This window comes from Ranitomeya variabilis, chromosome 3 (genome assembly GCF_051348905.1).
Source record: "Ranitomeya variabilis isolate aRanVar5 chromosome 3, aRanVar5.hap1, whole genome shotgun sequence".
Classification (NCBI taxonomy): domain Eukaryota; kingdom Metazoa; phylum Chordata; class Amphibia; order Anura; family Dendrobatidae; genus Ranitomeya; species Ranitomeya variabilis.
Window position 1 is genome coordinate 199,642,646 of NC_135234.1, and position 19,498 is coordinate 199,662,143.

The 19,498-nt window shown below is 44.4% G+C and overlaps 1 protein-coding gene across 1 annotated transcript in view; it reads left to right on the top strand.

Annotated features, from left to right (window-relative positions):
• The window catches only part of LOC143817643 (synaptonemal complex protein 1-like), a 446,817-nt gene that overhangs the window by 67,335 nt on the left and 359,984 nt on the right, over window positions 1-19,498 (top strand). The window contains exon 5 of the mRNA XM_077299136.1: window positions 17,329-17,493. Within this exon, the coding sequence (XP_077155251.1) occupies window positions 17,329-17,493 (165 nt within the window). The remainder of the gene's footprint in view (window positions 1-17,328; window positions 17,494-19,498) is intronic.

The following is a 19,498-nucleotide window of genomic DNA, read 5'->3' on the forward strand; positions in this document are numbered from 1 at the left end:
CATTATACAATATGGAGCACTACGTGGACATTATTCAATATGGAGCATCATGTGGGGCCATTATACAGTATTGAGCATCATATGTGGCCATTATACAGTATGGAGCACTATGTGGACATTATACAGTATAAAGCATCATGTGGGGCCATTATATAGTATGGAGCATCATGTGAGGCCATTATACAGTATGGAGCACTGTGTGGACATTATACAGTATTGAGCATCATGTGTGGTCATTAAACAGTATGGAGCACTGTGTGGACATCATACAGTGTTGAGCATCATGTGTGGACATTATACAGTATTGAACATCATGTGTGGCCATTATACAGTACAGAGCACTGTGTGGACATTATGCAGTATATAGCATCATGTGAGGCCATTATACAGTATGGAGCACTATGTGGACATTATACAGTATGGAGCATCATGTGGGGCCTTTATACAGTAAGAAGCACTGTGTGGACATTGTACAGTATGGAGCATCATGTGGGGCCATTATACAGTATGGAGCATCATGCGTGGCCATTATACAGTATGGAGCATCATGTGTGGCCATTATACAGTATTGAGCATCATGTGTGGCCATTCTACAATATGGAGCATCATGTGTGGCCATTATACAGTATGGCGCATTGTGTGGGGCTATTATACAGTATTGAGCATTATGTGGAACCATTATACAGTATGGAGCACTGTGTGGCCATTATGCAGTATGGAGCATCATGTGGGGCCATTGTACAGTATGGAGCATCATGTGAGGCCATTATTCAGTATGGAGCACTGTGTAGACATTATACAGTATGGAGCACTGTGTGGACATTATACAGTATTGAGCATCATGTGTCATTATACAGTATGGAGCATCATGTGAGGCCATTATACAGTATGGAGCACTGTGTGGACATTATGCAGTATGGAGCATCATGTGTGGCCATTATACTGTATGCATCATCATGTGTGGCCATTATACAGTATGGAGCCCTGTGTGGCCATTATACAGTATTGAGCATCATGTGTGGCCATTATACAGTATGGAGCCCTGTGTGGCCATTATACAGTATTGAGCATCATGTGAGGGCATTATACAGTATGGAGCATCATATGGGGCCATTATACAGTATGGAGCATTATTTGGGGCCATTATACAGTATGAAGCACTGAGTGGCCATTATTCAGTATGGAGAATTATGTGGGGCCATTATACAGTATGGAGCATCATACAGTAAGGAGCACTGTGTGGACATTATATAGTATGGAGCTATGTGTGGACATTATACAGTATTGAGCATAGTGTGTGGTTATTATACTGTTTGGAGCATCATGTGAGGCCATTATACAGTATGGAGCACTGTGTGGACATTTTACACTATGGAGCATCATGTGAGGCCATTATACAGTATGGAGCATCATGTGAGGCCATTATACAGTATGGAGCATAATGTGTGGCCATTATACTGTATGCATCATCATGTGTGGCCATTATACAGTATGGAGCACTGTGTGGAAATTATACAGTATGAGGCATCATGTGGGTCCATTATACAGTATGTAGCACTGTGTGGACATTATACAGTATGGAGCATCATGTGGGGCCATTTTACAGTATGAAGCAGCACTGTGTCGACATTATACAGTATTGAGCATCATGTGAGGCAATTATACAATATGGAGCACTATGTGGACATTATACAGTATAAAGCATCATGTGGGGCCATTATATAGTATGGAGCATCATGTGAGGCCATTATACAGTATGGAGCACTGTGTGGACATTATACAGTATTGAGCATCATGTGTGGTCATTAAACAGTATGGAGCACTGTGTGGACATTATACAGTGTTGAGCATCATGTGTGGCCATTATACAGTATGGAGCACTGTGTGGACATTATACAGTATGGAACATCATGTGTGGCCTTTATACAGTATGAAGCACTGTGTGGACATTGTACAGTATGGAGCATCATGTGGGGCCATTATACAGTATGGAGCACTGTGTGGACATTGTACAGTATGGAACATCATGTGGGCCAATTATGCAGTATGGAGCATCATGTATGGCCATTATACAGTATTGAGCATCATGTTGGGCCATTATACAGTATGGAGCACTGTGTGGACATTATACAGTATGGAGCATCATGTGGGGCCTTTATATAGTATGGAGCATCATGTGAGGCCATTATACAGTATGAAGCACTGTGTGGAAATTATACAGTATTGAGCATCATGTGTGGCCATTATACAGTATGGAGCACTGTGTGGACATTATACAGTATTGAGCATCATGTGTGGCCATTATACAGTATGGAGCACTGTGTGGACATTATACAGTATATAGTATTACTAGCTGAAGAGCCCGGCGCTGCCTGGGCATAGTAAATATCTGTGGTTAGTTATAGCACCTCCCTTCTCTTATTTTTCCATCACGCTTCTCATTTTCCCCATCACATCTTTCATTTTCCCCCTCACATCTCTCATTTTCTCCCTCACACCTCTCATTTTCCCCCTCACTCCTCTTATTTTCCCCCTCACTCCTCTCATTCCCCCCTAACACTTGTCATTTCGACCTCACATCTGTCATTTTCCGATCACTCCACTATTTTCCCTCACTGCTCTCATTTTGCACTCACACCTTTTCATTTTCACCTCACATCTCTCATTTTCACCTCAGTATATACATGTTTGTCATCTCCCTTATATATAGTATACACCTGTATGTCATCTCCTGTATATAGTATGTACCTGTATGTCATCTCCCCTGTATATAGTATATACCTGCTGTGTGTCATCTCCTCTGTATATAGTATATACCTGCATGTCATCTCCTCCTATATATAGTGTATACCTGTATGTCATCTCCTCCTGTATATAGTATATACCTGTGTGTCATCTCACCTATATATAGTATATATCTGTGTGTCATCTCCTCCTGTATATAGTATATACCTGTATGTCATCTCCTCCTATACATAGCATATACATGTATGTCATCTCCTCCTGTATATACTATATACCTGTAGGTAATCTGCTCCTGTATATAGTATATACCTGTGTGTCATCTCCTCCTGTATATAGTATATACCTGTATGTCATCTCCTCCTGTATGTAGTATGTACCTGTATGTCATCTCCTCCTCTATATAGTATATACCTGTGTGTCATCTCTCCTGTATATAGTATATATCTGTGTGTCATCTCCTCCTGTATATAGTATATACCTGTGTGTCATCTCCCCTGTAAATAGTATATATCTGTATGTCATCTCCTCCTGTATTAGACCTCGTTCACACGTTATTTGGTCAGTATTTTTACCTCAGTATTTGTAAGCTAAATTGGCAGCCTGATAAATCCCCAGCCAACAGTAAGCCCACGCCCTGGCAGTATATATTAGCTCACACATACACATAATAGACAGGTCATGTGACTGACAGCTGCCGGATTCCTTTATGGTACATTTGTTGCTCTTGTAGTTTGTCTGCTTATTAATCAGATTTTTATTTTTGAAGGATAATACCAGACTTGTGTGTGTTTTAGGGCGAGTTTCGTGTGTCAAGTTGTGTGTGTTGAGTTGCGTGTGGCGACATGCATGTAGCGACTTTTGTGAGATGAGTTTTGTGTGGCGACATGCGTGTAGCAACTTTTTGTGTGTCGAGTTGCATGTGACAGGTTAGTGTAGCAAGTTGTGTGCAGCAAGTTTTGCGCATGGCGAGTTTTGCGCGTGGCGAGTTTTATGTGTGGTGCCTTTTGAGTATGTGCAAGTTTTGTGTGAGGCAACTTTTGCATGTGTTGCAACTTTTGTGCATGTGGCAATTTTTCCACGTGTGCAAGTTTTGCGTGTGGCGAGTTTTCCATGAGTTGAGTTTTGCACGTGTGGCGAGTTTTGCATGTGGAGAGTTTTGCGCGTGGCGAGTTTTGAGCGGCGACTTTTGTGTTTCGACTTTTATGTGGCGAGGTTGGTGTATGCGTGGTGAAATGTGTGCTGAGGGTGGTATATGTGTTCGAGCACGTGGTAGTGTGTGGCGCATTTTGTGTGTGTGTTCATATCCCCGTGGTGGTGTGGTGATTATCCCATGTCGGGGCCCCACCTTAGCAACTGTACAGTATATACTCTTTGGCGCCATCGCTCTCATTCTTTAAGTCCCCCTTGTTCACATCTGGCAGCTGTTAATTTGCCTCCAACACTTTTCCTTTCATTTTTTCCCCATTATGTAGATAGGGGCAAAATTGTTTGGTGAATTGGAAAGCGCGGGGTTAAAATTTCACCTCACAAGATCACTTTGACGCTCTCGGGGTCCAGACGTGTGACTGTGCAAAATTTTGTGCCTGTAGCTGCGACGCCTCCAACACTTTTCCTTTCACTTTTTCCCCATTATGTAGATAGGGGCAAAATTGTTTGGTGAATTGGAAAGCGCGGGGTTAAAATTTTGCCTCACAACATAGCCTATGACGCTCTCGGGGTCCAGACGTGTGACTGTGCAAAATTTTGTGGCTGTAGCTGCGACGGTTCAGATGCCAATCCTGGACATACACACATACACACATACACACATTCAGCTTTATATATTAGATGTGATGCCATTATACAGTATGGAGCACTGTGTGGACATTATACAGTATGGAGCACTGTGTGGACATTATACAGTATGGAACATCATGTGGGGCCATTATGCAGTATGGAGCATCATGTATGGCCATTATACAGTATTGAGCATCATGTTGGGCCATTATACAGTATGGAGCACTGTGGACATTATACAGTATGGAGCTTCATGTGGGGCCATTATATAGTATGGAGCATCATGTGAGGCCATTATACAGTATGGAGCACTGTGTGGACATTATACAGTATTGAGCATCATGTGTGGCCATTATACAGTATGGAGCACTGTGTGGCCATATTTTTTTCTGTTTATAATTATTGTTTATGAAACTGTGATCAGCGGTGCTAAATGAGTGTGGTTGGGGCGTGGATATGGGTGTGACTAGTTGTGGAATGAGTGTGGTCACGCTGTGCGTGCCGCTTCCTTTGTCCCTCTTTACCTTCTTCAAAAGTTGGGAGGTATGGTTAAAGGTGTTACGTGTGACTTTCCCATATATTTTTTGTGATGTGGCTAAGAGTTTAAAGGCAGGTAGTTGATAACTATATGTTTGGTCTGCCCTTCAACATCTCTCCCGCAGCAGGCCTCGGAGATTCTCTGGCTTCATTTGGCCTCACCTTTAGGCCTCCTGCAGAATTTTCCATGACAAAACCCGGACATTTCTGTTTTTTGCGCGTTTTTTCAGCGTTTTTTCCCAATGCATTATATAGCGGGAAAAACGCGAAAAATCCGCAAAATTAATGAACATGCTGCTTTTTTTTACCGCGATGCGTTTTTTCGCGGAAAAAAACGCATCATGTGCACAAAAATTGCAGAATGCATTCTAAATGGTAGAATGCATATGTGTGCGTTTTTATGTATTTTTATCATGAAAAAACGCAAAAAAAAATGCGAAAATTCCTGAACGTGTTTACATACCCTTAATGTCCAATGTACTCACAAACGGAAAACAAACGGTATCCTCCGGATCGCAGCTGGGAATCAAGACAGTTAATATCCGAGACTTGTTACCGTGGGCAACTGCACCGCCATGCTATGCTGGAGGTGCCAGGCCTTTTGGCTTCGCTTGGCTCAGTGTTAGGCCAGTCTCACACGTTCAGATATTTCCGGTACCAGAGAACATGGTACCGGAGTTATCCGTGTGCTCACGTGGTACATCCATGTGATGTCCGTGTATCCGTGTTTAGCATCCACGTGCTGTCCGTGTCCTTGTATTGAAATAATTTGTTTCAATTTTAACCCTATGACTTTAAAAAAGCACACGGACAGCACACAGCAGCATTTAATGGGTCCGTGTGATCAGTGCGCTCCCACGAACACTGACATGTCTCCATGTTTTGCACATGGCCACATGGTCTGTGAAAACTCGCTGACATCTGCAGAGACACATTTTAATTGTCTATGGGAGGTGGAGCCGCATATTCATCACTGTAATAAGCGGCACCACGTGACCGCTCATACAGGAAGAAGCTGCGGCGCTGAGAGGAAGCATCGAGGGAGCCGAGTGAGTATTTTATTTCCAGCGGGCGGGCGCACATGGGGTGGGAGGGGGGTGGTGACCAGGATCTTTATTTTAAACACAAAAAAATAAAAAAACAATGATTTTTCATTCCTTCTCTCCAGCGAACGCTGCTGGAGAGAAGAAATGAATGGCGGCTTCAGCACCACGCTGGGGGGGACAGCGCTTACTGTAGCGCTGTCTCCTGCACGGCACACGGACAGCATCCATGTGCGGTACGTGTTTTACACGGACCCATTGACTTTAATTGGTCCGTGTGATCAGTGCGCTCCCACGAACACTGACATGTCTCTGTGTTTTTCAAACGGACACACGGTCCGTGAAAACACGCTGGCATGTGCAGAGACACATTGATTTTAATGTGTCTACGTGAGTCAGTGTCTCCAGTACGGGAGAAAACTGTCACCACACGTACCGGAGCCACTGACGTGTGAAACCGGCCTTAGACTCCTGCCGGAGTTTCATGAGTCTGTATTGAGTGCTCATCCTGGGATTTCGGCCACCCGGGAGGCAGTTGCTAGGATTTTCTGGTTGCCCTCTTTTGTTGCAGATATTAAAAGGTTTGTGTCTGCATGTGGGGTTTTTGCCCGTTCTAAAAATTCTTATTTCCAGCCGGCCGGCTAATTGGTGCCTTTGCCAGTTCCAGATAGACCATGGACAAATTTGTCCATGGATTTTATCACTAATCTCCCTCCATCCAGGGGTAACTCCGTTGTATGGGTGGTGGAGGATAGATTTTCCAAACAGGCTCATTTTGTACCTCTGTCCACTTTACAGTTTGCTGAAACCTTGGCCAGGTTGTTTGTGCAGCATGTGGTTCGTCTGCATGCTGAGCCTATGAATGTGGTGTCTGACAGAGGTGTGCAGTTTGTGGCAAAGTTTTGGAGGACTTTTTGCAAGAAGTTTGGAATCACTCTGTCTTTTTTTTCTGGCTATCATCCAGAGTCTAATGGGCAAACAGAATGCACTAATCAGTCCCTGGAGCAAATTCTGAGTGTTACGGATCTGCAACACAGGGCTAAGGTAGAAGGGGGATAACTGACCCTGCACTGTGACTAGGCTGAAATCCTACGATGGAGTGGGCAACCCATTCCTTGCGAATAGACCCACCGATGATCCTAGGTTAATCTCAAGCGAAGACCTATAGGTAAGGGGAAGGGGTTCCCTAAAAGAACTAAGGACTGGGTACAAAACGGGTCACCTCCTAATAGAAAACACAGAGAAGGCTGCAGAAACCAATAGAAAACAGAAACTAAGGCTAGCAGAACCAGAGGTACCAGCACTGCACAAATAGCACACACAGAAAACAAAGCAAAGCACCAAGCTAGAGATCAAGCAGATTAACACTGTTGTCCAGCAAGGACTGGGAGGCAGGTGCTAGATAATAAAGAGTGATACAAACACCTGATCAAAGAAAATCCAGCACCAGAGGAAAAAGACCAGCAGCCAGAACTCCATAAGAAAATGGTGGATAGCCACAAACTAAACAGATTCTAACAGTACCTCCCCATTAACGAGGATCCCCCGGATCCTCTTGGCCGGGATTTATTCGGAAATCTCCTGTGAAAAGCCTTAATTAACTTTGTCTGAGACGTCTACAGCTTTCACCCAGGAATTGTCCTCCGGACCAAAACCCTTCCAGGACACAAGATACTGTAACCCTCCTCTATGCCACCTGGAATCAAGAATCCGTGAAATCTCAAACTCGCAGTCCTCATCAATTGGAGGAGCAGACGGCATAGCCACCTTATCTGGCGTGTCAACTTTCTTCAGCAAAGATACATGAAAAACGAATTAATTTTTCCAGGACGAAGGAATGTCTAATTTCACCGCTGCTGATTTGACAATGTGAACCACTTTGAAAGGTACTACAAACTTCGGCCCCAACTTTTTAGAAGGGATCTTCAAATGCAGATTCCTAGAGGACAACCAAACCATGTCCCCAACAACAAACCTTGCCTCCCTTCTTCTCGTCAAAATATTTCTTAGACCTCCTGTTAGCCTGTTTAAGCACACTGGTACAAACCCTTTCCAATTTTGCAGAAAAGCTCTCCTCCTCAGGCACCGCCGCCCCTATCCTAGAAAAAGGACCAAAAGATGGATTATTCCCAGTATAACAAAAGAAAGGAGAACACCCAGCCGAAGAAGGCGTATGATTATTGAGAGCAAACTCAGCTAATGGTAGATATTCCGACCACCTCTCCTGATTGTCCGCTATCAAAAACTGCTCAACGTCCTGGTTCTTCCTCTCGGTCTGTCCATTGGACTGCGAATGATAGCCCGACGAAAATGATAAATGAACCTTAAGTCTGTCACAAAAGGCACACCAAAAGCGAGCCACAAACTGAGGTCCCCAATCGGAGACAATGTCCCTGGAAACACTATGGAGTCTGGCAATCTCTTTCACAAATGCCCTGGCAAGTGTCTTAGCGCAGGGTAATTTATTGAACGGGACCAGATGACACATCTTACTAAACCAGTCCACAACAACCCAGATAACAGAAAAACCCTCAGAGACCGGCAGGTCGGTGATAAAATCCATTGCAAGATGTTTCCAAGGAGAACTAGGAACCTCTAACTGGCAAAGCAACCCTGCCACCGGAGCATGAGAAGCCTTAGACTTAGCGCACACGGTACACTGATGCACCCACCTGACAATTTCTCTTAGCCACCCCGGCCACCAGAAACTCCACCCGATCGACTTTCTTGCAATCCCTGGATGACCCACCAAACAAGACTCATGACATTCCGTAAACAAAGCTCTCCTCAGGGCCTTAGGCACAGATAATTTCCCATATGGAGTGTTAGTTGGTGCCGCATCCTGGGCTTTAAGAATGCTATTTTCCAACTCAGAACCTAATGCTTCCACCACCCGTCTCTGCAGAATAGATTCTTCCTTTTCAGTATTAACCGCTGAGGAGAAACTTCGAGACAAAGCATCAGCTTTAACATTTTTTGTCCCAGGGATATATGTCACAGAGAAATGGAACCGGGCAAAAAACAATGCCCACCTAGCTTGACGGGCATTCAAATGTTTAGCAGCATCCAGATAGATCAGGTTCTTATGATCAGTAAAGACTTGTATAGGATGTCTAGCGCCCTGCATAAAATGTTGCCAATGCTCAAACGCAAGCTTAATAGCCAGCAATTCTCGGTTCCCAACATCGTAGTTGAACTCCGCCTCTGAAAATTTCTTAGAAAAGAAAGCACAGGGATGCACCCCATCCTCTCCCTCCTGGGACAGAACAGCTCCAGTCCTACTGATGAGGCATCCACCTCTACCAGAAAGGGCTTAGTCTCATCTGTCTGGATCAAAACAGGAGCAGAGCTAAACCTCTCCTTGAGATGCTCAAAAGCCTTAAGAGCCTCAGGGGACCATTGGACAGTATTGGAACCCTTCTTAGTAAGATCAGTCAGGGGTTTGGCAATAACAGAAAAATTCTTTATGAATTTTCTATAATAATTAGCAAACCCCCAAAATCTCTGAATCGACTTCAAGCATTCAGGTCTAGGCCACTCCAATACCACCTGAACTTTCAACGGGTCCATCTCAAAACCATCACTGGAAACAAAGTGCCCCAAAAAACTAATTTTCTGTACCGCAAACTTGCATTTCTCCAGTTTAGCAAAGAGTGAGTTTTCGCTCAGAATCTGCAGAACCTCACGGACTCTCTGCCAATGCGACTCCAGATCGGGTGAATAGATCAAAATATCTTCCAAATAAACAATCACACTCCTACCAATCAACGGCCTCAGGATGTAGTTAATTAAATTTTTAAAGAATGCCGGAGCATTTGTAAGGTCGAAAGGCATAACTAGACACTCAAAATGACCTTCCGGGGTATTAAAGGCTGTCTTCCATTCATCGCCTTCTTTAAAGGGAATCTGTCACCCCCAAAATCGCGGGTGAGGTAAGCCCACCGGCATCAGGGGCTTATCTACAGCATTCTGGAATGCTGTAGATAAGCCCCCCGATGTATCCTAAAAGATGAGAAAAAGACGTTAGATTATACTCACCCAGGGGCGTTCCCGCTGCTGGTCCGGGTCCGGCGCCTCCCATCTTCATCAGATGACGTCCTCTTCTTGTCTTCACACTGCGGCTCCTGCGCAGCCATACTTTGTCTGCCCTGTTGAGGGCAGAGCAAAGTACTGCAGAGCGCAGGTGCTGGGCCTCTCTGACCTTTCCCGGCGCCTGCCTTTACCTTGTTTATGCGTCCTTCACATTGCATTCTCTGCCTTTCCTGGGAACAAGAGGACATCACCCCAAGTTGCATCGGCTCCCCACAGTCAACGGGGCTCTCCAGCAAAATTGAAACCTTCCCCTCATTCTGTCTACCTCTCAATCTTCAAGCCACCTGGATAGCTAATTGCATAGCAGCCTCAAGTGTAGCAGGTGCAGGATATGCAATGAGCAAATCTTTAACCCTGTCATTCAAACCTGCGAAAAACTGACTCTTGAGTGCTGGGTCATTCCAGCTGACCTTTGCAGACCATCGTCTGAACTGGGTACAATATCTCTCAGCCGCCTGAGTTTTGCCTCGGCTGTAGTGACCCGATCAGGATCATCATATAATACCCTCATAGCAGAAAAAAAACGCTTCTACTGACACTAAACAAGGGGCATCCGGACGCAATGAAAATGCCTAAACTTGCAGCTCACCTCGCAATAACGCCATAATAATCCCCACATGCTGTAATTCAGCCCCTGAAGACCTGGGTCTAAGCTGAAAATAAAGTAAACATGCAGTTTTAAACTAAAAAAATTCCTGCCGTTTACCAGAAAACATTCAGGCAAACCTGAACCTTAGGTTCTTCAGAGCGGATGCCAGGGCAATTACTCATGTGCTGTTGTAAGCTGGCAACTTCCAACATTAACCCTTGCAGACGCTGAGCAAGATCTTGAATGCTGTTCATATTGCAGAAATCCGGGAGGGTTTTTTTTTTTTTTAATACTTCTTTCTGGCTGGACAAAGTGTTACGAATCTGTAACACAGGACTAAGGTAGAAGGGGGAAAACTGACCCTGCACTATGACTAGGCTGAAACCCTACGATGGCGTGGGTGACCCATTCCTTGCGAATAGACCCACTGACGATGCTAGGTTAATCTCAAGCTAAGACCTATAGATAAGGGGAAGGGGTTCCCTAAAAGAACTAAGGACTGGGTACAAAACGGGTCATCTCCTAATAGAAAACACAGAGAAGGCTGCAGATACCAATAAAAAACAGAAACTAAGGCTAGCAGAACCAGAGGTACCAGCACTGCACAAATAACACACACAGAAAGCACCAAGCTAGAGCTCAAGCTGATTAACACCATTGTCCAGCAAGGACTGGGAGGCAGGTGCTGGTTAATAAAGAGTGATAAAAAACACCCAAGACAAATCCGGCACCAGAGGAAAAAGACCAGTAGCCAGAACTCCACAAGAAAATGGCGGATAGTCACAAACTAAACAGATTCTAACATTGAGATGTATCTTCCAGACAGGAGGACTGGTGTGATGCCTTACCTGTGGCAGAGTTTGCTTTCAATGTTTACGTGAGTCAGTCTACGGGAATGTCTCCCTTCCTGGTCAATTATAGGTTTAACTTGCATTTTGGGGAGTTTTCTTGCATAGAATCAGGCTGTCCAGAGGCGGAGGGTACGGTACAATGCTTAAAGACCCTGTGGGTGGAAGTTCAGCAAAACATCACCAAGGCCTAGGGAAGGTTTACATTTTTGGCGGACAAGAGAAGGTGATTGGGTCCCGCGTTCCTTGTGGGTGAGAAGGTGTGGTTATCCACCCGCAATATTAAGCTCAAGGTCCCCTCTGCCAAACTGGGTCCTAAATTCATTGGCCCATATAAAATTTTGGAGGTCGTCAACCCAGTAGCCTACAGGTTACAACTTCCAACCTCCTTCAAAATATCTAATCTTTTTCACAGGTCCCTTCTGAAACCATTTGGAGCGGCCAAGGTGGACTCCTCACTGTCAGTCCTCCTGTATTGGTGGAGGGCCATCTGGAATATGAGGTTGGATGCATAAATGATTCTCGGTGGGTGCGCCGGAATCTGCAGTATTTGGTGCACTGGAAGGGATATGGTCCGGAGGATCGGTCTTGGGTCTCATCCGGTTCAGTGCATGCCGACCGGTTGGTATGAGCTTTTCATGCCAGGCATCCTGAGAAATCTGAGGGTCCAGTGGCCCCCCGTTAAGAGGGGGGTACTGTCATGGTTGTGGACAGGGTTCCTTCCCTGTCCTCTCAGGGTTAATTTTGTATGGCCTCCTTTTGGTTTGGGAGGGCTATATTTACCCGCCTTTGTCTGGGGATCCTGGTCAGTGATACATCTGTTCTGGCTGTGTGTCCGATCCCCTGGTGTGCTTGGGTACTGTGTAGTCCGTTTGCCTTCTCGTGTATGATCCAGTCTGTGTTCTCGTTCTGTGCATTGCTTTGTGATTCTGTGCTTACTGTCTGTTTCTGGCTCTGACCTACGGCTTGGTACTCTTACTAATCTTCTGTCTGCCCCATTTGTACTGCACTGCTATCTTCGGCTACCTGACCTTTTGCTACGTCCTGACCACTCTCAGTGTATCACTCTTTGGTACTTCATCGACCTCCTGGCTTGACTTCGGCACGTTAAGACTATTCTCCGGTTTCACAGGTCACCGCCACTACTCAATTTCTGGTTCCGCCTCCGGCCCCTCCCCTGGTGGTCACGTGTTTCAGTCCTGCGCTCCGGCAGGTAAGCTCACCGCAGTGCTCCCCTCTCACCCCTTGTCCTTCTGTATCTCATGCACAGACTCCTGCTGTAAATCTGCAGCAGAGTTCTTGATAGAAACACGAAAAGCAATGGAATGAAACTGAAAGGGAGAAGATACAGATTAGATATTAGAAAAAACTTTTTGACAGTGAGGGTGATCAATGAGTGGAAAAGGCTGCCACAAGAGGTGGTGAGTTCTCCTTCAATGGAAGTATTCAAACAGAGGCTGGACAGACATCTAGATGGTTTAGTGAATTCTGCGTTGCATTGAGCAGGGAGTTGGACGCAATGACCCTTCCAATTGTAACATTCTATTAATCTATGGTCATAGTGCTAAAACATCACATTGCACCCTGCGAGCCCTAAAAAAGTTACTCTTTAACACCCTTTACCAATGCAACTCAGTGGCTCTGTATCATTGCAAGCTCTGTTGCCACATAAAGGTGAAGAATAATAGTTGGTTGTCCCATAGCAGTGCTAGAACATTTGCAGCAGCAGACCCAATTAATTTTTATTAGTGGATCCTGTGTAAAGTAAATTTTCTTATGAAGTTACAGAAGATGATAAAGAAGCTTATTTCACATTTTACCACTCTGATGAGCCATAGATGTAACATTTGGTTTTAGTAACATAGTTATTAGTAACATAGTTATTAAGGTTGAAGGAAGACTTTAAGTCCATCTAGTTCAACCCATAGCCTAACCTAACATGCCCTAACATGTTGATCCAGAGGAAGGCAAAAAAAAACCATGTGGCAAAGAGTGAGCTCCACATTGGGGAAAAAATTCCTTCCCGACTCCACATACGGCAATCAGACTAGTTCCCTGGATCAACACCCTATCAAGGAATCTAATATATATAACCTGTAGCATTATACTTTTCAAGAAAGGCATCCAGTCCCCTCTTAAATTTAAGTAATGAATCACTCATTACAACATCATATGGCAGAGGGTTCCATGGTCTCACTGCTCTTACAGTAAAGAACCTGCGTCTGTTGTTATGCTTAAACCTTCTTTCCTCCCGACGTGGAGGATGCCTCCTTGTCCCTGTCTCAGGTCTATGATTAAAAAGATAATCAGAAAGGTCTTTGTACTGTCCCCTCATATATTTATACATTAAAATAAGATCACCCCTTAGTCTTCGTTTTTCCAAACTAAATAGCCCCAAGTGTAATATCCTATCTTGGTATTGCAGACCCCCCAGTCCTCTAATAACCTTGGTCGCTCTTCTCTGTACCCGCTCTAGTTCAGCTATGTCTTTCTTATACACCGGAGACCAGAACTGTACACAGTATTCTAAGTGTGGTCAAACTAGTGACTTGTATAGAGGTAAAATTATGTTCTCCTCATGAGCATCAATGCCTCTTTTAATGCATCCCATTATTTTATTTGCCTTTGTAGCAGCTGCCTGACACTGGCCACTTAATGTGAGTTTGTCATCCACCCATACACCCAGGTCTTTTTCATTGACGGTTTTGCCCAGAGTTTTAGAATTAAGCACATATTTATACATCTTATTGCTTCTACCCAAGTGCATGACCTTACATTTATCCCCATTAAAGCTCATTTGCCATTTGTCAGCCCAAGCTTCTAGTTTACATAAATCATTCTGTAATATAAAATTGTCCTCCTCTGTATTGATTACCCTGCAGAGTTTAGTGTCATCTGCACATATTGAAATTCTGCTCTGTATGCCCCCTACAAGGTCATTAATAAATATGTTAAAAAGAAGAGGGCCCAATACTGACCCCTGTGGTACCCCACTGCTAACCGCGACCCAGTCCGAGTGTGCTCCATTAATAACCACCCTTTGTTTCCTATCCCTGAGCCAGCTCTTAACCCACTTACACATATTTTTCCCTATCCCCATTATTCTCATTTTATGTATCAACCTTTTGTGTGGCACCGTATCAAAAGCTTTTGAAAAGTCCATATACATTATGTCCACTGCGTTCCCTTGGTCCTGTCTGAAACTTACCTCTTCATAGAAATTGATCAGATTTGTCTGACAGGAATGGTCCCTAGTAAACCCATGTTGATATTGGGTCATGAGGTTATTCCTCCTCAGATACTCCAGTATAGCATCCCTTAGAATGCTCTCCAGGATTTTACCCACAGTAGAGGTTAAGCTTACTGGCCTATAATTTCCGAGTTCAGTTTTTGTCCCCTTTTTGAATATTGGCACCACATTTGCTATACGCCAGTCCTGTGGTACAGACCCTGTTATTATGGCGTCTTTAAAGATTAAAAATAATGGTCTATCAATGACTGTACTTAATTCCTGCAGTACTCGGGGGTGTATCCTATCCGGGCCCGGAGAGTTGTCAATTTTAGTGATTTTTAGACGCCGCCGTACTTCCGGCTGTGTTAAGCAGGTCACATTTAATGGGGAATTTTTGTTATCACTGATCATATTGTCTGCCATGGGATTTTCTTGTGTAAATACTGATAAAAAAATGTCATTTAGCATATTGGCTTTTTCCTCATCCTCATCCACCATTTCACCCAGACTATTTTTAAGGGGGCCAACACTATCATTTTTTAATTTCTTACTATTTACGTAGTTAAAGAATATTTTGGGATTATTTTTACTCTCTCTGGCAATGCGTCTCTCTGTCTCAATTTTTGCTGCCTTGATTTGCTTTTTACAGAATTTATAAAATTTTCTTTATTTAATGCCTCATCACTACCTACTTCCTTTAAAGGGCCACTGTCACCCCCCAGCCGTTATAAACTAAAAGAGCCACCTTGTGCAGCAGTAATGCTGCAGTCTAACAAGGTGGCTCTTTTAGTTTTTGATTCATTTATTAGCTCAATAAAGCGTTTTATAAATTGGCCACACATACCAGATATTATACCTGGAGGCGGTCCGAAACGTCCTGTATGAATCCCCCAACTGCCGTCACTCTTCTCTTCAGGGCCGATGGTACCCGCCCCCTTCGCGTTGTTGCTTCTTAAATCTGGCGCCTGCGCTGTGCGTGCCTGCCTGGGGCCTGCGCAGTCTTCATTATCAGTAGCAGCTCAGATGCAGGGTGCCTGACTGCGCAGGTGCGGGCAGTGCGGCCGCCCTGTTACTGAATGCCCGCCCCGCACTGTGTTATTCATTATGCACAGTGCGGGGCTGGCATTCCTGGGCATGCGCACTGCGCTTGTCAGACGCTCCCCCGGTCCCCCGCCTTCCAGCGTTGTTCTTTGTGGCTGTTCCAAACGTCGGCAATGAAACCTGTATATTCGGGCAATGCTGGAAGGCGGGGGACCGGGGGACCGTCTGACAAGCGCAGTGCGCATGCCCAGGAATGCCAGCCCCGCACTGTGCATAATGAATAACACAGTGCGGGGCGGGGATTCAGTAACAGGGCGGCCGCACTGCCCGCACCTGCGCAGTCAGGCACCCTGCATCTGAGCTGCTACTGATAATGAAGACTGCGCAGGCCCCAGGCAGGCACGCACAGCGCAGGCGCCGGATTGAAGAAGCAACAACGCGAAGGGGGCGGGTACCATCGGCCCTGAAGAGAAGAGTGACGGCAGTTGGGGGATTCATACAGGATGCTTCGGACCGCCTCCAGGTATAATATCTGGTATGTGTGGCCAATTTATAAAACGCTTTATTGAGCTAATAAATGAATCAAAAACTAAAAGAGCCACCTTGTTAGACTGCAGCATTACTGCTGCACAAGGTGGCTCTTTTAGTTTATAACGGCTGGGGGGGTGACAGTGGCCCTTTAATTCTCTAAATGCTTTCTTTTTGTGCCTTATTGCGCCCCTTACATCTTTATTTAGACATATTGGTTTCCTTCTATTTCTAGTATGTTTATTCCCATACAGTATATACTGTGCACAGGTCCTATCCAGGATGCTAATAAACGTCTCCCATTTTCTTTGTGTATTTTTATGTCTCAGGATATCGTCCCAGTTAATTGCACCAAGATCATCTCTCATCCGTTGGAAATTTGCCCTCCTGAAGTTTAGTGTCCTTGTAACCCCTCTACTACACATCTTATTGAAGGATACATGAAAACGTATTATTTTGTGATCACTATTCCCCAAGTGACCCCCAACCCTTATATTAGCTATGCAGTCTGGCCTGTTGGTTAATTTTGGTACAATTTGGTCTGTGAGCATGTTGTTTGTCACACATGCAAGCTCCAAATTTTTGACAACTTATGGTTGCTATTTCTGTTGCAAGTGGAGTGTATCCCCACAGTCTCTGACATTGTTCAGTCGGTGATAGCTATGCATTCATGGTCCTTTTTGACAAAAGTAACATAAATTTCTAGTTTGGTTTTAGTTATTTTATGGGGAATGCAGGTCACTATACTATTGCAGGTCAGAACTATTTAGTTCACTATTATCTTGAATATTGCTATATAGAAAATTACAGAGGGAAAAATAAACCTTGTAAATGTGAAATACAGAATTTTTATAATCTTTGTGTTCATCAGTTTTGAATTATGTGTATATTTTTTAGAAATCAGAATCAATTAGTCAGCTGTATTCCAAGTTGCACAGGGAAGTTGAAAAAATTAAGAAATGGAAATCCAATGTAGAGTTTGAAATAAAAGACAAAGAAATAAAAGTACAAGAAAAAAGAAACATTATAGATGCCCAGAAAAAAATCATACAGGATTTGCAGGTAAATAAATGTTGTAACCGTATTGTACACATAAATATTTAACAATATGTCTTGTGAATAATTCTGCCATTAAAGCAAAGTTTGCACCATTCTAACAAATTCACAAAATGAAGAAATGTTCATCAAACTCCTCAGGCTAGTGAGCTTTGGGCGTGATATCCTCGTAACACTCAGCTCTTGTGCCCTGCGGGATCTCAGGCCGCACCTGCACGCAGACGCAGTAAACAAGACATCAAGTGATGTCAGTTGTCGGGCAGCACAAACTGCGCCTGCCCAAGGCAGAATATGACTGCGCAGGCGCCTGGACAACTGAATAACGCCAAGGAGGCGGCGCCCTTCTCGCAGAGTGACGGCTGGGAGGCGTCTGGATGAGGGGGGAAGACCTGCCTCCCTGGCGATTTCACAGGTATGAGGGACCAAATTCAAAAGCGATTATTTCTGCAGTGCAACGAACAATAACTAAAAAAGCCACCTTGTCAGAATGCAGCATTAGTGCTGCACAAGATGGCTCTTTTAGTTACAAACGCCTGGGGGGGTGACAGGTTCCCTTTAATGAGTAAGAGTAATGATCTTGATCCGTACAGACTGATAATGAGATAATGTGGTACAGTCATGTCCTGTTACATAATTTGATTAGTGTCTCTTTTGGGAGACCAGAGTCCAACCCAAAGAAATTTTTGGACATAGTTAAGACTTTTTGATATACCGTATATACTCGAGTATAAGCCGACCCCAGTATAAGCCGAGGCACCTAATTTTGCCACGAAAAACTGCATTGTGCCCTATCCTGGTATGCATGGCTCACCTGTCCTTGTGTTCATGGCTCCCCTGTCCCTGTCCTTGTATGCATGGCTCCCTGACCCCTGTCCTTGTATGCATGGCTCCCCGGTCCCTGTCCTTGTATGCATAGCTCCCCTGTCGATGTTCTTGTATGCATGGCTCCCCCATCATGTCCTTGTATGCATGAATGCATGAATTATTTATTTTTTATTTTAATATAAATTTATAGTGATATTATTCCTGAAAAATTATTTTAAGTGCTGTATTTTTCGGACTATAAGACGCACTGGACTATAAGATGCACCTAGTTTTTAGAGGAGGAAATTAGGAAAAAAAATTGAATAAAAAAATTTGATAAATTCTGGTATATATGGTCCCCTCATCCCCATCCTGATACAGATGGCCCCCTTATCCCTATCCTGGTATTCATGGCCCCTCTCATCCCTACCCTGTTGTGTATGGCCCTCATCCCCATCCTGGTATGCATGCCTCCTCATCCCTAGCTTGGTATGCATGTCCCTCTTATCTGTAGCATGGTAGGCATGGCCCTCTCATCCCTATCGTGGCAGGAATGATCTCCTTCATCCCTATCCTGGTATGCAGGGCTCTCACCTTATACTAGTATGCATTGCCCCATCCCTATCCTGATATGCATTGCCCCATGCCTATCCTGGTATGCATTGCCCCATCCTTAACCTGGTATGATTGGCCCCCATCTTGGTCCTGGTATGCATGGCCCCATCCTTATCCTGGTATGATTGCCCCCAACACTATCCTGGTATGCATGGCCTCCATCAGAAAACATTAAAAAAACTCCAAAACATTACATTTACCTTCTCAGCGCTCCCTCACAGCATCCTGCTCCAGTGTCAGCAGCTGCTTTATGCTTGTAAGCAGCGCATGGCAGGGACTGCAGCTTCTAGCGTTCACGTGTGCAGTTACTTAAGAGAAATTAATATTCACCTTGCTCCACTCCATGGGCATAGGAGATCTGTGATTACAATCATGTGACAGGGGTGCTGATGGGTGCGCTCCAGTTAAATGCCATTGTCGTGATTGACAGCGGCTTTTAACATGTTAACAGCTGCGGGTGGATCGCATTTCCACCCGTCGTCTGTTCGGGGCACATGACAGGTGATAAATCACCTGTCATGTGCTGGGAAAGATGCAGGCTTAGTTCTGGAGCCTGTATTAAAAATGAAGGCACGACATATGATGTATTTAT